The sequence below is a fragment of the Zalophus californianus genome, chromosome 5 (assembly GCF_009762305.2).
Source record: "Zalophus californianus isolate mZalCal1 chromosome 5, mZalCal1.pri.v2, whole genome shotgun sequence".
Lineage (NCBI taxonomy): Eukaryota > Metazoa > Chordata > Mammalia > Carnivora > Otariidae > Zalophus > Zalophus californianus.
Window position 1 is genome coordinate 4,688,095 of NC_045599.1, and position 15,723 is coordinate 4,703,817.

General features: G+C 44.8%; 1 protein-coding gene across 4 annotated transcripts in view; it reads left to right on the forward strand.

Moving 5' to 3' along the window:
- RUFY1 (RUN and FYVE domain containing 1) overlaps positions 1–15,723 on the forward strand; it is a 62,581-nt gene that overhangs the window by 19,778 nt on the left and 27,080 nt on the right. For all 4 annotated transcript variants that reach the window (XM_027607085.1, XM_027607088.1, XM_027607087.1 and 1 more), the window contains exons 6-10: positions 4,226–4,287; positions 7,501–7,566; positions 10,380–10,449; positions 12,818–12,919; positions 13,885–14,001. In XM_027607085.1, the coding sequence (XP_027462886.1) occupies positions 4,226–4,287; positions 7,501–7,566; positions 10,380–10,449; positions 12,818–12,919; positions 13,885–14,001 (417 nt within the window). The remainder of the gene's footprint in view (positions 1–4,225; positions 4,288–7,500; positions 7,567–10,379; positions 10,450–12,817; positions 12,920–13,884; positions 14,002–15,723) is intronic.

Below are 15,723 nucleotides of genomic sequence, written 5' to 3' on the forward strand. Positions count from 1 at the left end.
TTTTTAAAGTAGGCTCCATGCCCAGTGTGGGGCTTGAACTCACAACCCTGAGATCAAGAGTCACATGCTCTATGATCTGAGCCAACCAGGCGCCCCAGCAGTCACGCTTAATGGACTTTTTCTTTATACCATCTAAGGTATTATGCTTAGAAAGTCCTTTCCCATCTAAAAATTAACCTGATTTTTTAAGTCAACTGTATTTTTTACATTTAAATAATGCCTGTCATTTCTTTTGACATAGTGTGAAATGGGAGTCTAGGTTTCATTTACAAACAGTAAACCCGATTTCTCAATATCATGTATCGAGTACATTTTTCTACTAATTTGAAATTTCACCTTTATTTCACACCTTTATGTGTGAAATATCCATAATCCAATGAGGTTTATTTCTGGACTCAGAAGCCTAGTCTCTGAATCTCTTTATCCTATGTCAGCAACAGTCTTTTTTTTTTTTTTTTTAAGATTTTATTTATTAGAGTGAGCACAAGTGGGGGTGGAGGGGCAGAGGGAGAGGGAGAGGGCTCCCCACGGAGCAGGGAGCCCGACGCGGGGCTGGATCCCAGGACCCTGAGATCATGACCCGAGCCGAAGGCAGAGCTTGACTGAGCCACCTAGGCGTCCCTGTACTGTTATTTATCGTTATTACCATTATTTAAGAGACAGTCTGAGGGAACCTTTGAAGAGTCATCTGAAATGACAGTAGTCAGCTGTTTCATTCGTTTTAAGTTTTAAATAGAATTTCTGTATGTGTGTCTGTGCTCACGGTAGAATTTTTTTTTTTAATTCTAGTAAACATATAGCATCATATGAGTTGCAGGTGTACAGTATAGTGATTCCAGGCCTCTGTACATTTCCCTGGTCTGTTCTTCAGCTCAGTGCCTCTCATATGCCACCATGATGCGTGAATGCTTGCTGCTGATGTCTCAGGGGTCTTCTTCCTCATGTTCAGAAAGTACTATTCCAGTCTAATTTATTTTACGTTTTTATTAAAAATGAGCGTGCAGGGCCATCACATACCCTTTTTTGGCATCTTTTGAAATGTCATATCTTTTAACCCATAAATTTAAGTGAATTCATTCAGAGGTTTCCTGTTGTGATATCATCACCCCTGCATTCCTAAAATAAACCCAGAGTGGCCATCGTGTGTGATTCTTCTAGTGTGTGCCTAGATTTAATAGGTCTTTGTCCCTTTGTGGTGTCAGAATTGTGTTAATCTCATAAAATAAGCTGGATAATGTTTTTTTCTTGTTTTCCGGAACTGTTTATAAGAGCAGGAATTATTTTTCTATCTGAAGGTTTCTTCCTGGTGTGATCTCTTCGGCTTTATGCTTTTTTTTTTTGGTCCTAGTTTTTTGACCACTTTAATTTTTTACTTAGCTTTTGGTCGGTTTGTGGGTTTCCTTTGTCTTGGGACAATTTTTTAGTCATTTGTATTTTTCCAGAAGTCATTTATTTCATTCAGATCTATTAGTTACATGAGAGTGTTCCCTCACAGCTTCTTAAAATCTCACTCTTCACATTTGCATACTGTGCACTTGCTACTAAATACTGATCGTACTGGATAGAATTTGTCTACTGTGTTGAATTTGAAGAACCAGTTCTTACTTTTACGGACCAGTTCTGCCTTGGGAGAAGGGCTTTATTTGCTTCCTGATCCATTAATGTCTACTTTGAGTGCTAACGCTCCTTCTTTCTTTCTTTTTTTTTTGAAAGATTTTATTTGACAGAGCATGAGTTGGGGGGAGGAGCAAGGAGAGAGCAAGAAACAGGCTCCCCGCAGAGCAGGGAGCCTGATGTGGGACTAGATCGCAGGACCCCGGGACCATGACCTGAGCCGAAGGCAGATGTTCCACCGACTGAGCCGCCCAGGCGTCCCTCTCTCCTTCTTTCTATTGTTGGGTTTTTTCGCAGTTGAAAATGTATTTCTTTTTTACTTAATTTTTTAAAATTTTATTATTTAAATTTTTTTAAAAGATTTTATTTATTTATTCGACAGAGAGAGATACAGCGAGAGAGGGAACACAAGCAGGGGGAGTGGGAGAGGGAGAAGCAGGCTTCCCGCAGAGCAGAGAGCCTGATGTGGGACTCGATCCCAGGACCCTGGGATCATGACCTGAGCTGAAGGCAGACGCTTAACGACTGAGCCACCCAGGCGCCCCTATTTAATTTTTTTTTTAAGATCTTATTTTTGAGTAATCTCTACATCCATCGTGGGGCTTGAACTCACAACCTCGAGATCATGAGTCTCATGCTCCACCCACTGAGCCAGCCAGGCGCCCTTTATTTATTTTTATTATTTATTGCAAAAGAAATGCATCCTTGTTGAAAAAAGTTTATACAGAAGCATATCAAGTGAAAAGTAAAATTGAAACTCCCCTTCTCCCCTCCCCCGTCAATCCCACTCATCCCCATGGATGACGGTAAAACCTGAGGGGAAAGTCTTTCTAGAACCAGTTCTACTTTTTCTATGCATTTATGTATACATAGGTTTTGTTTCAGATTAAATCCTTTCTCACTCCTATTTCTGGGTAAGGAATCACCAGCCAGGTAACCGGTAGTCATCACTGTATCTCACGGTTGGGGGTTGACTGGGCTGAGAGAGGCAGGCACTTCTTGACTAAGGGCCCTGTGATTGCAGGCAGGTTGGTGGCAGGGGCAGCAATCACTGAGGCTTCCTGTCTTGCTTGTCTGTCTTGGGGCTGAGAAGGGACTCAGTGAGTTGGGACTGGAACAGCAGAGGCTTCTTAGGCACCTCTGTCCTCGTGTTCTTGGCTCCAGGGTAGCCAGAATTCCTCCGTGGAAGCTCAGAACTTCAAAGGTATATGCGCCTCTAGGGAGAGCCAGGAAAAAGCTTTTGTTGCCTTTATTAACGTGGCTGCTGCAGAAATCACAGCAACATTTCTGCTGCTTTTTACTCAAGACAGACCGTGAGGCTGCCCAGGTTCAAGGGTCGGGAATGTAGATTGGTGGGAGGTGTGGCAGGGAAGTTATAGAAACCATCACACGTGGCTCTGGCTTTAACATAAATGGTGTTACTATAGGGACACCTGGGTGGCTGAGTCGGTTGAACATCCGACCCTTGGTTTCAGCTCCAGTCATGATATCAGGGTCGTGGGATCAAGCCCCGCTTGGGCTCAGCACAGAGTCGGCTTGAGATTTCTCTTTCTCCTTCTTGCTCTGCTCCTTCCCCCCCCGCCCCCCGCCCCGTGCTCATGCTCTCTCTCTCAAATAAATAAATCTTTTTTAAAAAAAATGGTGATACTATAAAGAGTTAATGCTATACCTATCGTCCTGGGATTTAACATTTTCTCCTGGAGCTTTCTTCATGTCATTATACATCCATCCACAGCATTCTTTGTTACAGTTGCATAGGTATCTGTGATTCACCTGTTAAATGAGTGATAAATATCTCTCTATTGATGGACGCAGTTTTCCCTTTTTTCAAATAGGAGTGGCTTCATTTACTCACACTGGAGTAGACAGTGGCAGACCAGCCCCTCATTCTCTCCCGAGTGCTTTATTTCTGGACAAAGCCCTTGACATTCAGATGGGAGAGGTTTGGGTCCTCCCTCGTTCTCCACAGCAGCAGAGAACGTCCCCTGGAAAATGGGATGGGACCATTTCACCCACAATTTAGGGAAGGAAGGAGGCAGAGATGTCAGTTAAGGTTACGTACCATCTTGGTCTAGTGATCCAGGCCTCTTTTTTTTTTTTTTTAATACTTTGTACCTGAAGAACTTTGTTGATCTTTGTCAGCAACTTGATTGTTGAATAAATACACAAAACTAACCTTGACAAGGGAGTACAATTTCGGAATAGTCCTTTAAATTCTGATTTTTTTTTAAGATGTATTTATTTATTTAGAGAGAGAGAATCTCAAGCAGACTCCCTACTGAACATGGCGCCCGATGCGGGGCTTGATCTCACGCCCCTGAGATCATGACCTGAGCCGAAATCAAGAGTCAGTTGCTTAACCGACTGAGCCACCCAGGCACTCCCCTCTAATTTCTGATTTTTAATACGTTTTTCTTCTAGAAGGTGGTAGGGTTATTTTTCTCTTGGTTTGTTTGTTCAGTTGATTGCTATTTTATACAGCTATTTAGCCCAACTAGATGTTTGTAGGAAAGAGACAGGAATGTAAATACCCTGAATTTTAAAGATGTAAGGTTTGTGGAAAACGGGACAAGTTTCTCTTACTTAAACTTGTACATTTTATGTCAATCAGGTTGGAGTGATTGATTTCTCCCTCTACCTTAAGGATGTGCAGGATCTTGATGGTGGCAAAGAGTAAGTACCATGCTGCATGCTGCGCTCACATGTTTCATGAAATTCTCGGCAAAGAATGCTACATTTGTGTTTGCTTTGTGGGCCATTTTCATTTTCATTGGGCGTTTTTAGTTACAGAAGTAATACATTAATATTCCCATGTGCAAGGAATTGAGCTCTGCAGAATAGAGAGGACAAGTGAAACGTCCCCATTCACACTGCCCCCCCATCTCCAGCTCAGTCCCCTCAGAGGAAGCTGCTCGTGTCTCCTCCCACGGCTTTTCTAAATGCCTTGCGGGGATATATTTGTTGGTAGTATAATTTGCCTTGTGGTTTGTTTGAATATAAATGGGACGGTACTATTATGTAGACATAAGTTGCCCTTGGACTGACTTGTTCTTTGACCCTGGTGTGTCTTGGGTGTCTCTTCATGCCACGTGTAGCTCTCCTTCATGCTGCTAACAAGAGCATTCTTTTAAAGGAGCTATTCTGGGAAAAAAGAGAAACAAAGCAAACAGTGTGTATAACATGCTACCATTTGAATTATGATAAAGAATATACATCCGTATTCATATGTTGCACTTCCATGCGCATGGCCCACTTCTAGAGGAGCAGATAGACCTGCTCACACTGGCTGCGTGGAGAGGAATTGGCCGGGAGGCCGGCATGGGGGGTAGTTTCACTGTAAACCCTTGGGTTGTGTTTGACACTTTTACCACCTGTCTTTCCAACATGTTCCCATAAGGATTTTCACAGTCTCTGTCCCAGCAGCACACCTTATCTGGCAGTGGGAACCCCATTAATGCTTCAGGCATCTTGAGTACAAGGATTCACCCACTTGAGACTTAAACAAAAATACATTCTTGGGGTGCCTGGCAGGCTCAGTCGGTAGAGCATGCAACTCTTGATCTTGGGATTGCAAGTTTGAGCCCCATGTTGGGTGTAAAGATTACTTAAAAATAAAATTTATATATAGTTAATGTAAAGAAATGGAAATAAACTGATTATCAATAAGGAGATAATTGAATAAATTATGGAACATTCAAAATATTCCACTCTGTGATATATTATGCAGACATAACAAATTTGACCGACAGGGTAGGGTAGACTTACAGGGATTTCCACAAGGTATTATCGAGTGAGGAAAGTATGATACTGAGAAGTGTATACAGTTGCCCCCTGAACAACACAGGTGCAAACTGCACAAGTCTACTTATACACAGATTTTTTTTTTAATTTTTTTACTGTTATGTTAATCACCATATATTACATCACTAGTTTTTGGTGCAGTGTTCCATGATTCATTGTTTGTTCATAACACCCAGTGCTCCATGCAGAACGTGCCCTCCTCAATACCCATCACCAGGCTAACCCATCCCCCTACCCCCCTCCCCTCTAGAACCCTCAGTTTGTTTTTCAGAGTCCATCATCTCTCATGGTTCGTCTCCCCCTCTGACATACTCCCCTTTTCTTCCTCTCCTGTTACCTTCTTCTTTTTCCTTTTTCTTAAAATGTGTTGCGTTATTTGTTTCAGAAGTACAGAACTGTGATTCAACAGTCTTGCACAATTCACAGTGCTCACCGTAGCACATACCCTCCCCAATGTCTATCACCCAGCCACCCCATCCCTCCCACCCCCTACCACTCCAGTAACACTCAGTTTGTTTCCTGAGATTAAGAATTCCTCATATCAGTGAGGTCATGTGATACATGTCTTTCTCTGATTGACTTATTTCACTCAGCATAACACCCTCCAGTTCCATCCACGTCGTTGCAAATGGCAAGATACACAGATTTTTTTTTCAATAAATACTACAGCACTGTAAATGTGTTTTCCTTACGATTTTTTTTTTTTAGATTTATTTATTTTAGAGAAGGGGAGGGAGGGGCAGAAGGAGAGGGACAGAGAATCCCAAGCAGACGCTGCGCTGAGTGTGGAGCCTGGCTCGGGACTCGATCTCGCAAACCTGAGATCAGACCTAAGCTGAAATCAAGAGTCAGCCACTTAGGGGCGCCTGGGTGGCTCAGTCGGTTAAGCGACTGCCTTCGGCTCAGGTCATGATCCTGGAGTCCCGGGATCGAGTCCTGCATCGGGCTCCCTGCTCGGCGGAAAGTCTGCTTCTCCCTCTGACCCTCCCCCCTCCCATGTGCTTTCTCTCTCTCTCGTTCTCTCTCTCTCCCTCAAATAAATAAATAAAAATCTTAAAAAAAAAAAAAAAAAGTCAGCCACTTAACCAACTGCACCATCCAGGCACCCCCCCCTCCACCTTATGATATTCTTAATAACATTTTCTTTAACTTATTTCATTGTAAGACTGCAGTATATAATGCACAATAACACACAAAATGCGTGTTAATTGATTATGTAATTGGTAAGGCCTCCAGTCAATAGTAGGCTATTAGTAAAGTTTTTGAGGAGTCAAAAGCTATATGCGGGGGTTGGCACCCCTACCCTTGCATTATTCAAGGGTCAACCATATATCATTTTTGTAAACAAACCTAAGAAATCCCTAATATATTTTTTGTGTTTCAATTACATATCCTATCTATATAAAACAGATGGATATTATGATCATATGCATATAGGCTCAACAGACTATTCATGTGGGTTACCTGCAGAGCTATGTGAAGGGCAGAACAGGTAAAAGAAAAAAATCGACCATGCTGAATAACGCAGCACCTGTGTGAACATACGTATGTATGTATGTATGTAAAGAAATTGGGGGCTGGGGGGGAGTCTAACTTTAAAATGTTCAAGCCTTTTCTTTTTTTTTAGCCAGACCGGTCAGCTTTATGTTTTGAAAGCCTCTGGTCTCCTTTTCTGAGCCACCCTCTTTCCCTCAGCACGACAAGGGCTACTTCATTTGCCACCTCGAGGGAGGTCCATTTGCCATGGCCATCGGTGTTTGCATCTTGCGTGCCAGATGGCTTTCTCTCCTCTTCCCAAATGCCTGGCCTGCCAGGGCAGGAGGGTGTCTGCCCGAGGCCTGCTCACGTTTCTGCATCTCCCAAAGCCCTGGCTGCTGTCTCCACCACACCCCACCCCTTGGCCAGCTTTGCTCTCTGTTCACTCTGGGACCGGGACCAGGCAGACATTATTACTGAGGTCTGACTGTCCCTTGGTTTCCTGATGATACTGGTACTTCTTCAAGGTGATCGGCACATTGGGGGATGGTTACAAAGTATTAGCCACGAATTAATGGAATTTCTCTCTTTTTATGCTCTTTTTAAAAGGCACGAAAGAATTACTGATGTCCTTGATCAAAAAAATTATGTGGAAGAACTTAACCGGCACTTAAGGTAGGACTCGGTCCTTTTTCCAGGGTTACAGTTCCTTCTCAATACCTGATAATCGTTTCATGGAACATTTTTGAATCGCCATATATATTCATAACTGACTTTTTTCCCAATCCAAGAAAGAAGGTTATCATGCTTGTGTGTACAGACTGGAGAAGTATGATTTCTTGATAAGGAGCTTTGGGAATTCTTGGGTTTTTTGTTTTGTGCAGTGAGACAATGTAGAAAGCAAACAGATTACACCTTGAATCTCCACCCCTCGCCCCTCAGCCACCCAGTTGGAAGTTGGGAAGCACTCACTGTTCCTGATGGGAATCAGCACACATCCCTCTGGGGTGCCAGGGCAGGATGATAAAAGGGTTGGAAAACCACCAGGCTAGACCTTTGACAACAGTTCAGTAGCAAATAGCAGGCGTCTGTACCTTGATTTTTCATTTTATTGGAAAGCTGCTGCTCTCTTTCATGAAGCACTAGCTGATGGCGGTGTTGGTAGCGAGTGGGCAGAGATGCTCAGTCTGATTGGTGGGGAGACCTGTTGTCACTATGTCTCTGAATCCCCTCCGAGAGTGTGCGGTGCACGGTAGCTCCGCTCCACAGGAGCAGCCCGGCTGCCCCAAGCACCCGTGAGACCACTCAGGGAGCTGGCACGTCGTTGCAGAATGGGGAAAGCTGCTCCACGGTCTCCTTAGGTATGATGTTGGCTGCTATTGTGAGAGATTCTTGATAGGTCCCTCATTTATGGAGCGTTTTTATAAGGAACAGATGTCAGATTTTAGCAAATGCTCTTTCGTATCATTAAGATAATCATGACTTTTATCCCTTAATCTGTATTTGATTAGTAGACGTCTTCATACTGAGCCATTTCTGTATCACAGGGATAAATTCTACTTGATTGTAGTTTTATTTTTTAAAGATTTTATTCATTTGTGAGATAGCATGAGTGGGGGGAGAGCCAGAGGGAGAGGGAGAAGCAGATACCCTTCTGAGCTGGGCGCCTACCTCAGAGCCCGATCCCAGGACCCTCCTTGGGATCATGACCTGACGGGGAGGCAGACGCTTAACCAACTGAGCCACCCAGGCATGCCTTTAGAGTAGTTTTAATAATCATTTTTAATATGTAAACTGACCTAATTATTCTGTAGTTTTTCCTCTCTGGCATGGTGTCAGGTTTATGCAGCTTCACAAAATGAATTAGGAAGAGTTTTGGTTCATGAGCATTATTTGCTCCTTGAAAACACAAAGCTCGGGGAGCCTGGCTGGCTTAGTGGGTGGAGCATGCGACTCTTGATCCCAAGGTTGTGAGTTTGAGCCCCATATTGGGTGTAGAAATGACTTTAAAAAATTTTTTCTTAAAACAGAAAATGTGAAGCTCAAAGCCTTTATTGAGGCAGTACTTTGCCAACTTCTCAGTTTTTCCTAAGTTTGGTTATCTGGATTTTTTCCTTCTGAGGATATGTCTCTTTTGGTCATTTAGATTTTCTAAGAAAAGCATAAATTTTAGTGACATTTTCTAAGTTATATAGTTGGAATAGAACTGAAAATTGTGGGGCGCCTGGGTGGCTCAGTCGTTAAGCGTCTGCCTTCAGCTCAGGTCATGATCTCAGGGTCCTGGGATCAAGCCCTGCATTGGGCTCCCTGCTCAGCAGGAAGCCTGCTTCTCCTCCCACTCCCCCTGCTTGTGTTCCCTCTCTTGCTGTGCCTCTCTGTCAAATAAATAAATAAAATCCTTAAAAAAAAAAACTGAAAATTGTATACTTTTAAAATCTGTAATTCCCAGGGAGCCTGGGTGGTTCAGTCAGTTAAGCATCTGATGCTTGATTTTGGATCAGGGCTCGATCTCAGTCATGACTTCAAGGCCCCACCCCACCCCCCGTTGGGCTTCACCCTGAGTTTGGCACCTACTTAAAAAAACAAAAGCAAAAACCCTGTAATTCCCTCCACATCTTTTGTGTTCCCTTTCTCATTTTGTGTCACTGTGTTTTAATTTTTCTCCCCACTTCAATGCTCGAACCTTGATTCATTAGCCTCGCCAGGTTTGTTTCTTTGTCCTCCCCTCACTGGCAAAACGCACCAGTTTGCGGCAGTAGGGCCTGTTGCCTAAAAGTACAGGTTCTGGAGCCAGACCACCTGGGTTCAGATCCTGGCGCCCCTCCAGAGGGGGATGAACGTGAGTGAGTTTTCTAGTGTAAAGTTACGGTTTCCTCATCTGTGAAATAGGTAACAGTAAGATTTGCCCACAGTGTCGTGGGGAGGGTCACATGAGCTGATGCATTGAAAGTGCTTAGAACAAACAGGGCCTGGCACATCATCCAAAAAGGAAGTTATTGCTTGTTAATGTTGCTGTATTTTTGTTTATCAAATTTACATTCGTTTGACATGTTTTTCAGTAGAAAAGTAGTACGGATTAAAGAGTATTTGAAAAATGAGGCAAAGTATAAAAAAAAAATTAAAAAACCACCTTTGCTCCTACAACCCCAAAGTACCAATATCTTCTTACAGATATTGATCTGTATACGTGGCCGCCAGCACATTTTGGTTCCCATGTATCATGTTAGGGAGAAAAAAACTATTTCCTTTCCAGTTGGCTAAAAAAGAAATGGATAGCATATTTTGGGGGAAAGACATTGAAATCTTTGTAGTAAATGTATACACACGCACCCATACATACATATTTAGAATTCTCATCTCTGAGTTCGTTGGAGACCCTTGGCTCTCCATCCATCCCACAGGAAACCTAGGAATCTGTTCTCATTGTTCACAGCCTGGGGAAACAGCCTTTATAAGCTCACTGTTACTTAATGTGTTGTTTTCTCTAGCTGCACAGTTGGGGATCTTCAAAGCAAGATAGATGGCTTGGAAAAGACGAATTCAAAACTTCAAGAAGAGGTTTGTAACTTACTGAAGTTCTTAGAACACAATGGCCCAAGGTGAAGAGACGGTATGGTTGGTGTATCCGACCAGAGCTTCTCGCTGGTCGGAATGGGAATTGCTAAGTTTGGATTAAACTGCATGGGGGGGTCAGGCGTTCTCAGAGTTCTGCATCCTCAGAATGTCCGTGTTCAGCGCTGTCTGGGGCTTCCTGTGAGCCAGTGCAGCTGATCATGAGCCAGTTCTAAGGGACTTAGGTTTTACCACCTCACAGTGCACCCGGGGAAGACCAGGCGTCCTTGGGAAAGCCCAGCTCCTGTGGTGAATGTGCTTCTCTCTTCCTCTTTACCCACCTTCCTCTGATGTAGTCTGTCCCCTTGCTGCCCAGAAGGCACAGACTCTGTTATGAGGTAAAAGTAACCCTCGCCCACCCCTTCCGTGTTTCGGCCTCTCAGGAGCATGGAACCAGTCTCCCCACAGTGTGGTCTTTCTCTGCTTTCTCACTAGGAAGAGAGAGAATGAAAGGACAGGAAGAAGGAGGGCTGAGGCCGAGGAAGAAAGCTTGCTGCCAGCTGCCCGGCAGTCTCCTTGGTGGACACATCTTGTCTCCTGTTAGCAGGAGGGGGGTTGCTCAGCCTTTCTGAGGCTTTCCACAGGTAGCGGTCCCTGGCTACTCGGGCCTCCCCACCAGGTCTCCCTGGGGAGGAAGAGGGCTGTGACAGGGGCCAGGGCGTGACCCCCACCTTGGTGTGGAGGCAGGTTATGGCCAAAGGAGAGACGCAGAGCATGCCTCTGTATGGAGGGCCCAGTTTAAGGCATCCTTTAAACTGACCACTCTCTCCCACGGGGCCAGCCCTGAAAAGCTTTAAGGAGAGGAGCTCAGATTTGTGTGAGGAGAAGGAAATTCAAAGGTGGCATTCATAGATGGGCTCCCCGGGAGCAGCTTCACCACACTTAGAATTGGAGGACCCCGTTTCCCTTGGGTGGGTCTGAGCCTCTGAGCCTCAGTTTAGGTAGGCAGGTCTTTGGGCTTCATGTTCTCATCCCCAGATTAGATGATAACCCATACCTTACAATGTTGTTGTAGAAATTAGGTAAGTGTTATATAAATGTGCCTAATACAACACTTGGCACGTGGAGACATTAGCTGATTTTAGATCAAACAGATTGATCTTTTGTTCTCCCTGGCGAGGTGGCATACTTTCAGTGACGGTCTAATTTTAGCTTTTGGAACTAAACAGCTGGGTTATTTTTTCCTTTAAAGGCCAACAATTGTAATAGAAAACATGCTTTAGAGAAAAGTCCCTCTCTTCAGGGTGTGCTCTCTCCGTCTTCAGAGAGCGGATGGGAATTAGCGTCCAGCTTTTGCCTGCTTCTTCCCTTGTAGCAACTAGCACCTCCTAGAGCCTTAAAGTTTCTTATTTAGGTGCAGCAGTTTATGGTTAGTCGTGAGTTCTGAGTCCCCTTGGACTTAGATGCTGTTGATGAAGAGGAGCAAGGAGTTCAGTGGTTCAGGGCCCCCCTCAGTGAGTGACGCCAAGAGCACAGCCAAGTTCCGGTCTTCTTTCCCCTTCCCCAGCCTTCGCTTCTCTCTCCAGGCTGTGTTCGGAGGCTGGATAAGGAGAGGTTGGTGGGTGTGCTCACGCCTCTGCCTGCCTCTCCTGAGAGCCTCCCCTCAGCAGGTCTGTGAAGGTGTCCTGTTTGTATACATTTTGCCCTAAACTGTGGTAACTCAAGGACAGGAAGATGCTCTCCAGGGCCTGTCTTCAGTGGTTTGGTTGTGATTCCTCCCCCAGAAGGCTTTCACTCTCCCTCTAGGGATAAAATATCCTTTTGCTTCTTGGCTGGAAAAACTGAAAAGAATGAAGAATCAGAACAAAAGCCCATAATCCCTTTACTAAGTAAGAGCTACTGTTATCATTGGTGTTTACATAGTCCCCAACTTTTCCCACCCATTTTTAACCTAGGTGATTTTTTTTTTTTGATTAGAGATGAGAACATCCTTTATAAACCTGCCTTTTTTCCGTATTGATATTCCACCCTAAGTATGTTCTCAAGTCATTAAAAGCCTTTGCAGACATTCTCATAACTACATGTTTGTCTGATGCTCCCACTGCCATTCGTTAAACCTTTATTCTAGTATTGGACATTCAAGTGTCTGTCATAATTTGTGTCCGTAAATTTTTTACATTAACTAGTTGGCTCTCATTTTTTTAAAACTGTGTCAATATATTACCTATTCAAAACCAAGAAATAAAATAAAAAACAAAATATCAAATACGTGGAAATCCATCGTCACTTGCGAAGGTGCCAGACGTCAGCTTTTAAATTTGGAACAGTAAGATTAATTTTGACGTTAAGAAACATAAAAATCTTTCTTTATCAGCTTTCAGCTGCAACAGACCGGATTTGTTCGCTTCAAGAAGAGCAGCAACAATTAAGAGAACAAAACGAGTTAATTCGCGAAAGAAGTGAGAAGAGCGTGGAGGTGAGACGCTGGCCCCACGGCAGGGTGGTGCGCCGCACGGACGCACACGTCATACACACGCGCCTGCCGCACCCACACGCACGTCACGCACGCGCGCGTTCCCGGCCGACCTCAAGCTCCCTGTGCGGCGGTGACGCAGGCCGCACGCACGTACACGTCACACACGCGCGCGTTCCCGGCCGACCTCAAGCTCCCTGTGAGGCGGTGACGCAGGCCGCACGCAGTGCCCGGCTGCCGTGTTTGGTGCCCCTGCGCCATCCTACCCGGCTCGCGGGCCGCATGGCCCGCTGCTCCCCCACCTGTGGGCCCTCGCACTCGGAGCCTTGGCTCTGGTGCCGGGGGGCTGTGTGATGCCACCCCCCCCCCCGGCGCCCTTCGGTGGGCCCTCCCCTCCGCCCTGCTGTCCCAGCTCTTTGCGCCTCCCGACGTGAGAGACCCGCTTTGCTGTGCTGCAGAGCTGCTGGCTGGCACCGTCTTACCTGATGACCGGAGAACAGAGAGGCCGTAGCTGGTTCATCTCCAAACCCACCCAGTGCTGGAGAACATGCCGGTTGAATGAATCCGTGCTGAATGAGGGCCTTTCCCACTAGGAACAACTGCTCTGCTTTAAAGAAAACTAAATACAAATCATTTTCCGAACCTAACTTTTCAAAAGTCTGTTGGCTTGCTTTCATCCTTCAAGTTCAAAGAATTTTTTGAGATGTCTTTTAACCTTTCTCTAGTATGCTTAAAAAATAGGAATTATCCTACATCTTTAAAAATTATGGCTTTTTTTTTTTATTTTTTTTTCTCTTAGTTTAAATTGGCTCCATGCCCAAGGCGGGGCTTTGAACTCATGACCCTGAGATGAAGGGTCACATGCTTTACCGACTCAGCCAGCCGGGCATCCCTATGGCATATTTTAAAATACTTGTAGTTCGTTTCCATAAGCAAACCATTCCTCTGGGTGTTCTTGTTTGATACAGATAACAAAACAAGACACAAAAGTTGAGCTGGAGACTTACAAGCAAACTCGGCAAGGTCTGGATGAAATGTATAGTGATGTGTGGAAGCAGCTAAAAGAAGAGAAGAAAGTCCGTTTGGTGAGTGTGCAGGACTGAGTGTCTTTAGAAGGTATTCCCCAGTAGCCCGCCAGGTTCTTCGTATGCACGTTTCACGCACGTGGTTAGATCTGCTTTTAAAAACAAATGAGTTTTTTGGGACACCTTGGTGGTTCAGTCCATTAAGCATCTGCCTTTGGCTGGGGTCATGATCTCAGGGTGGTGGGATCCAGCCGGGAGTCGGACTACCTGCTCAGAGGACAGTCTCCTCCCTCTGCCTCTCCCCAACTCATGCTCTCCTTTCTCTCGCTCTCTCAAATAAATAAAATCTTTAAAAAAATAATAATTTTTCATATAAAGTTTTGTTTTTTAATTTTTCTTTAAAAACTCTATTTATTTGAGAGAGAACGAAAAAGCACAAGCAGGGGGAGCAGCAGAGGGAGAGGAAGAAGCAGGCTTCCTGCTGAGCAGGGAGCCCGATTCGGGATTCGATCCCAGAACCCTGGGATCATGACCTGAGGCAAAAGCAGACGCTTAACCATCTGAGCCACCCAGACGCCCTATATAAAGTTTTTAAAGTGTGAAAAAATATATTCATGGGGAAGCAGAAATTGTCCCTTTTAAAAAAAAATTTTTTTTAAGGGGTTACTTAGTTTACCACTAAGCTCTGCATTTTTTCCAATTTTATAAACCTTTGTCAGGGATTACCGTGAGACCAGATTCATGGTTGCTTTGCCAGTACAGCTCCCTCAGTCACAGCCTCTAGTCTGTTTCTTTCCACCTAATCTCCATGCCAGCGACCAGTATTTTGTTTTTTATGTTATTTTAGTAGGCTCCACACCCATCATGGGGCTTGAACTCACAACCCTGATCAGGAGTTGCAGGTGCTACCAACTGAGCCAGCCAGGCGCCCCAGCCAGTGTTTATTTTGTTTTTGTTTTTTTTTTTAAAGATTTTTATTTATTTATTTGACACAGAGCACACAAGCAGAGGGAGTAGCAGGCAGAGGGAGAGGGAGAAACAGGCTTCCCGCTGAGTGGGGAGCCCGATGCTGGGCTCAGTCCCAGGACCCTGGTTTCATGACCTGAGTCACTTAACGACTGAGCCACCCAGGCGCCCCCCAGCCAGTGTTTTTTATTAGACCCAGCTCTTGGATCTGCTTTGTTTCTTTGCACCGATGTAGAGACATGTGTCCTGAGTTACCCAGGACAGAACTAGTTCAGCATGGTTGCACCCTTGTTGGCCTTAATCTAGCAACCCATTCCAAAAACTCTGACATGGCAACATCACATTGCTGAGCAGACATTTTTTCAGGCTGTGCATTCTAGTCTTCAGGTTTAAAGAACATGGTTGCGGGCGCCTGGGTGGCTCAGTTGGTTAAGCGACTGCCTTCGGCTCAGGTCATGATCCTGGAGTCCTGGGATCGAGTCCCGCATCGGGCTCCCTGCTCAGCAGGGAGTGTGTTTCTCCCTCTGACCCTCTTCCCTCTCGTGTTCCCTATCTCTCATTCTCTCTCTCAAATAAATAAAATCTTAAAAAAAAATTAAAGAACGTGGTTGCTAGAACCCGAGGCTGAGTGCCACCTACCAGCTTTCTGTTGTCCGCATACAGAGCCAGTATTCGTTATACAAAGAGAAAAAGGGAAAAACTTAATCTAGTAGTGCTCCACACAGACTCTCATAAATCTCCCTAACCTATTCTGACTTTGGGTTTTTTATTTCTGGCAGTTCCCAGAATACAGCCTCAGGTAAACACACCTCTGTG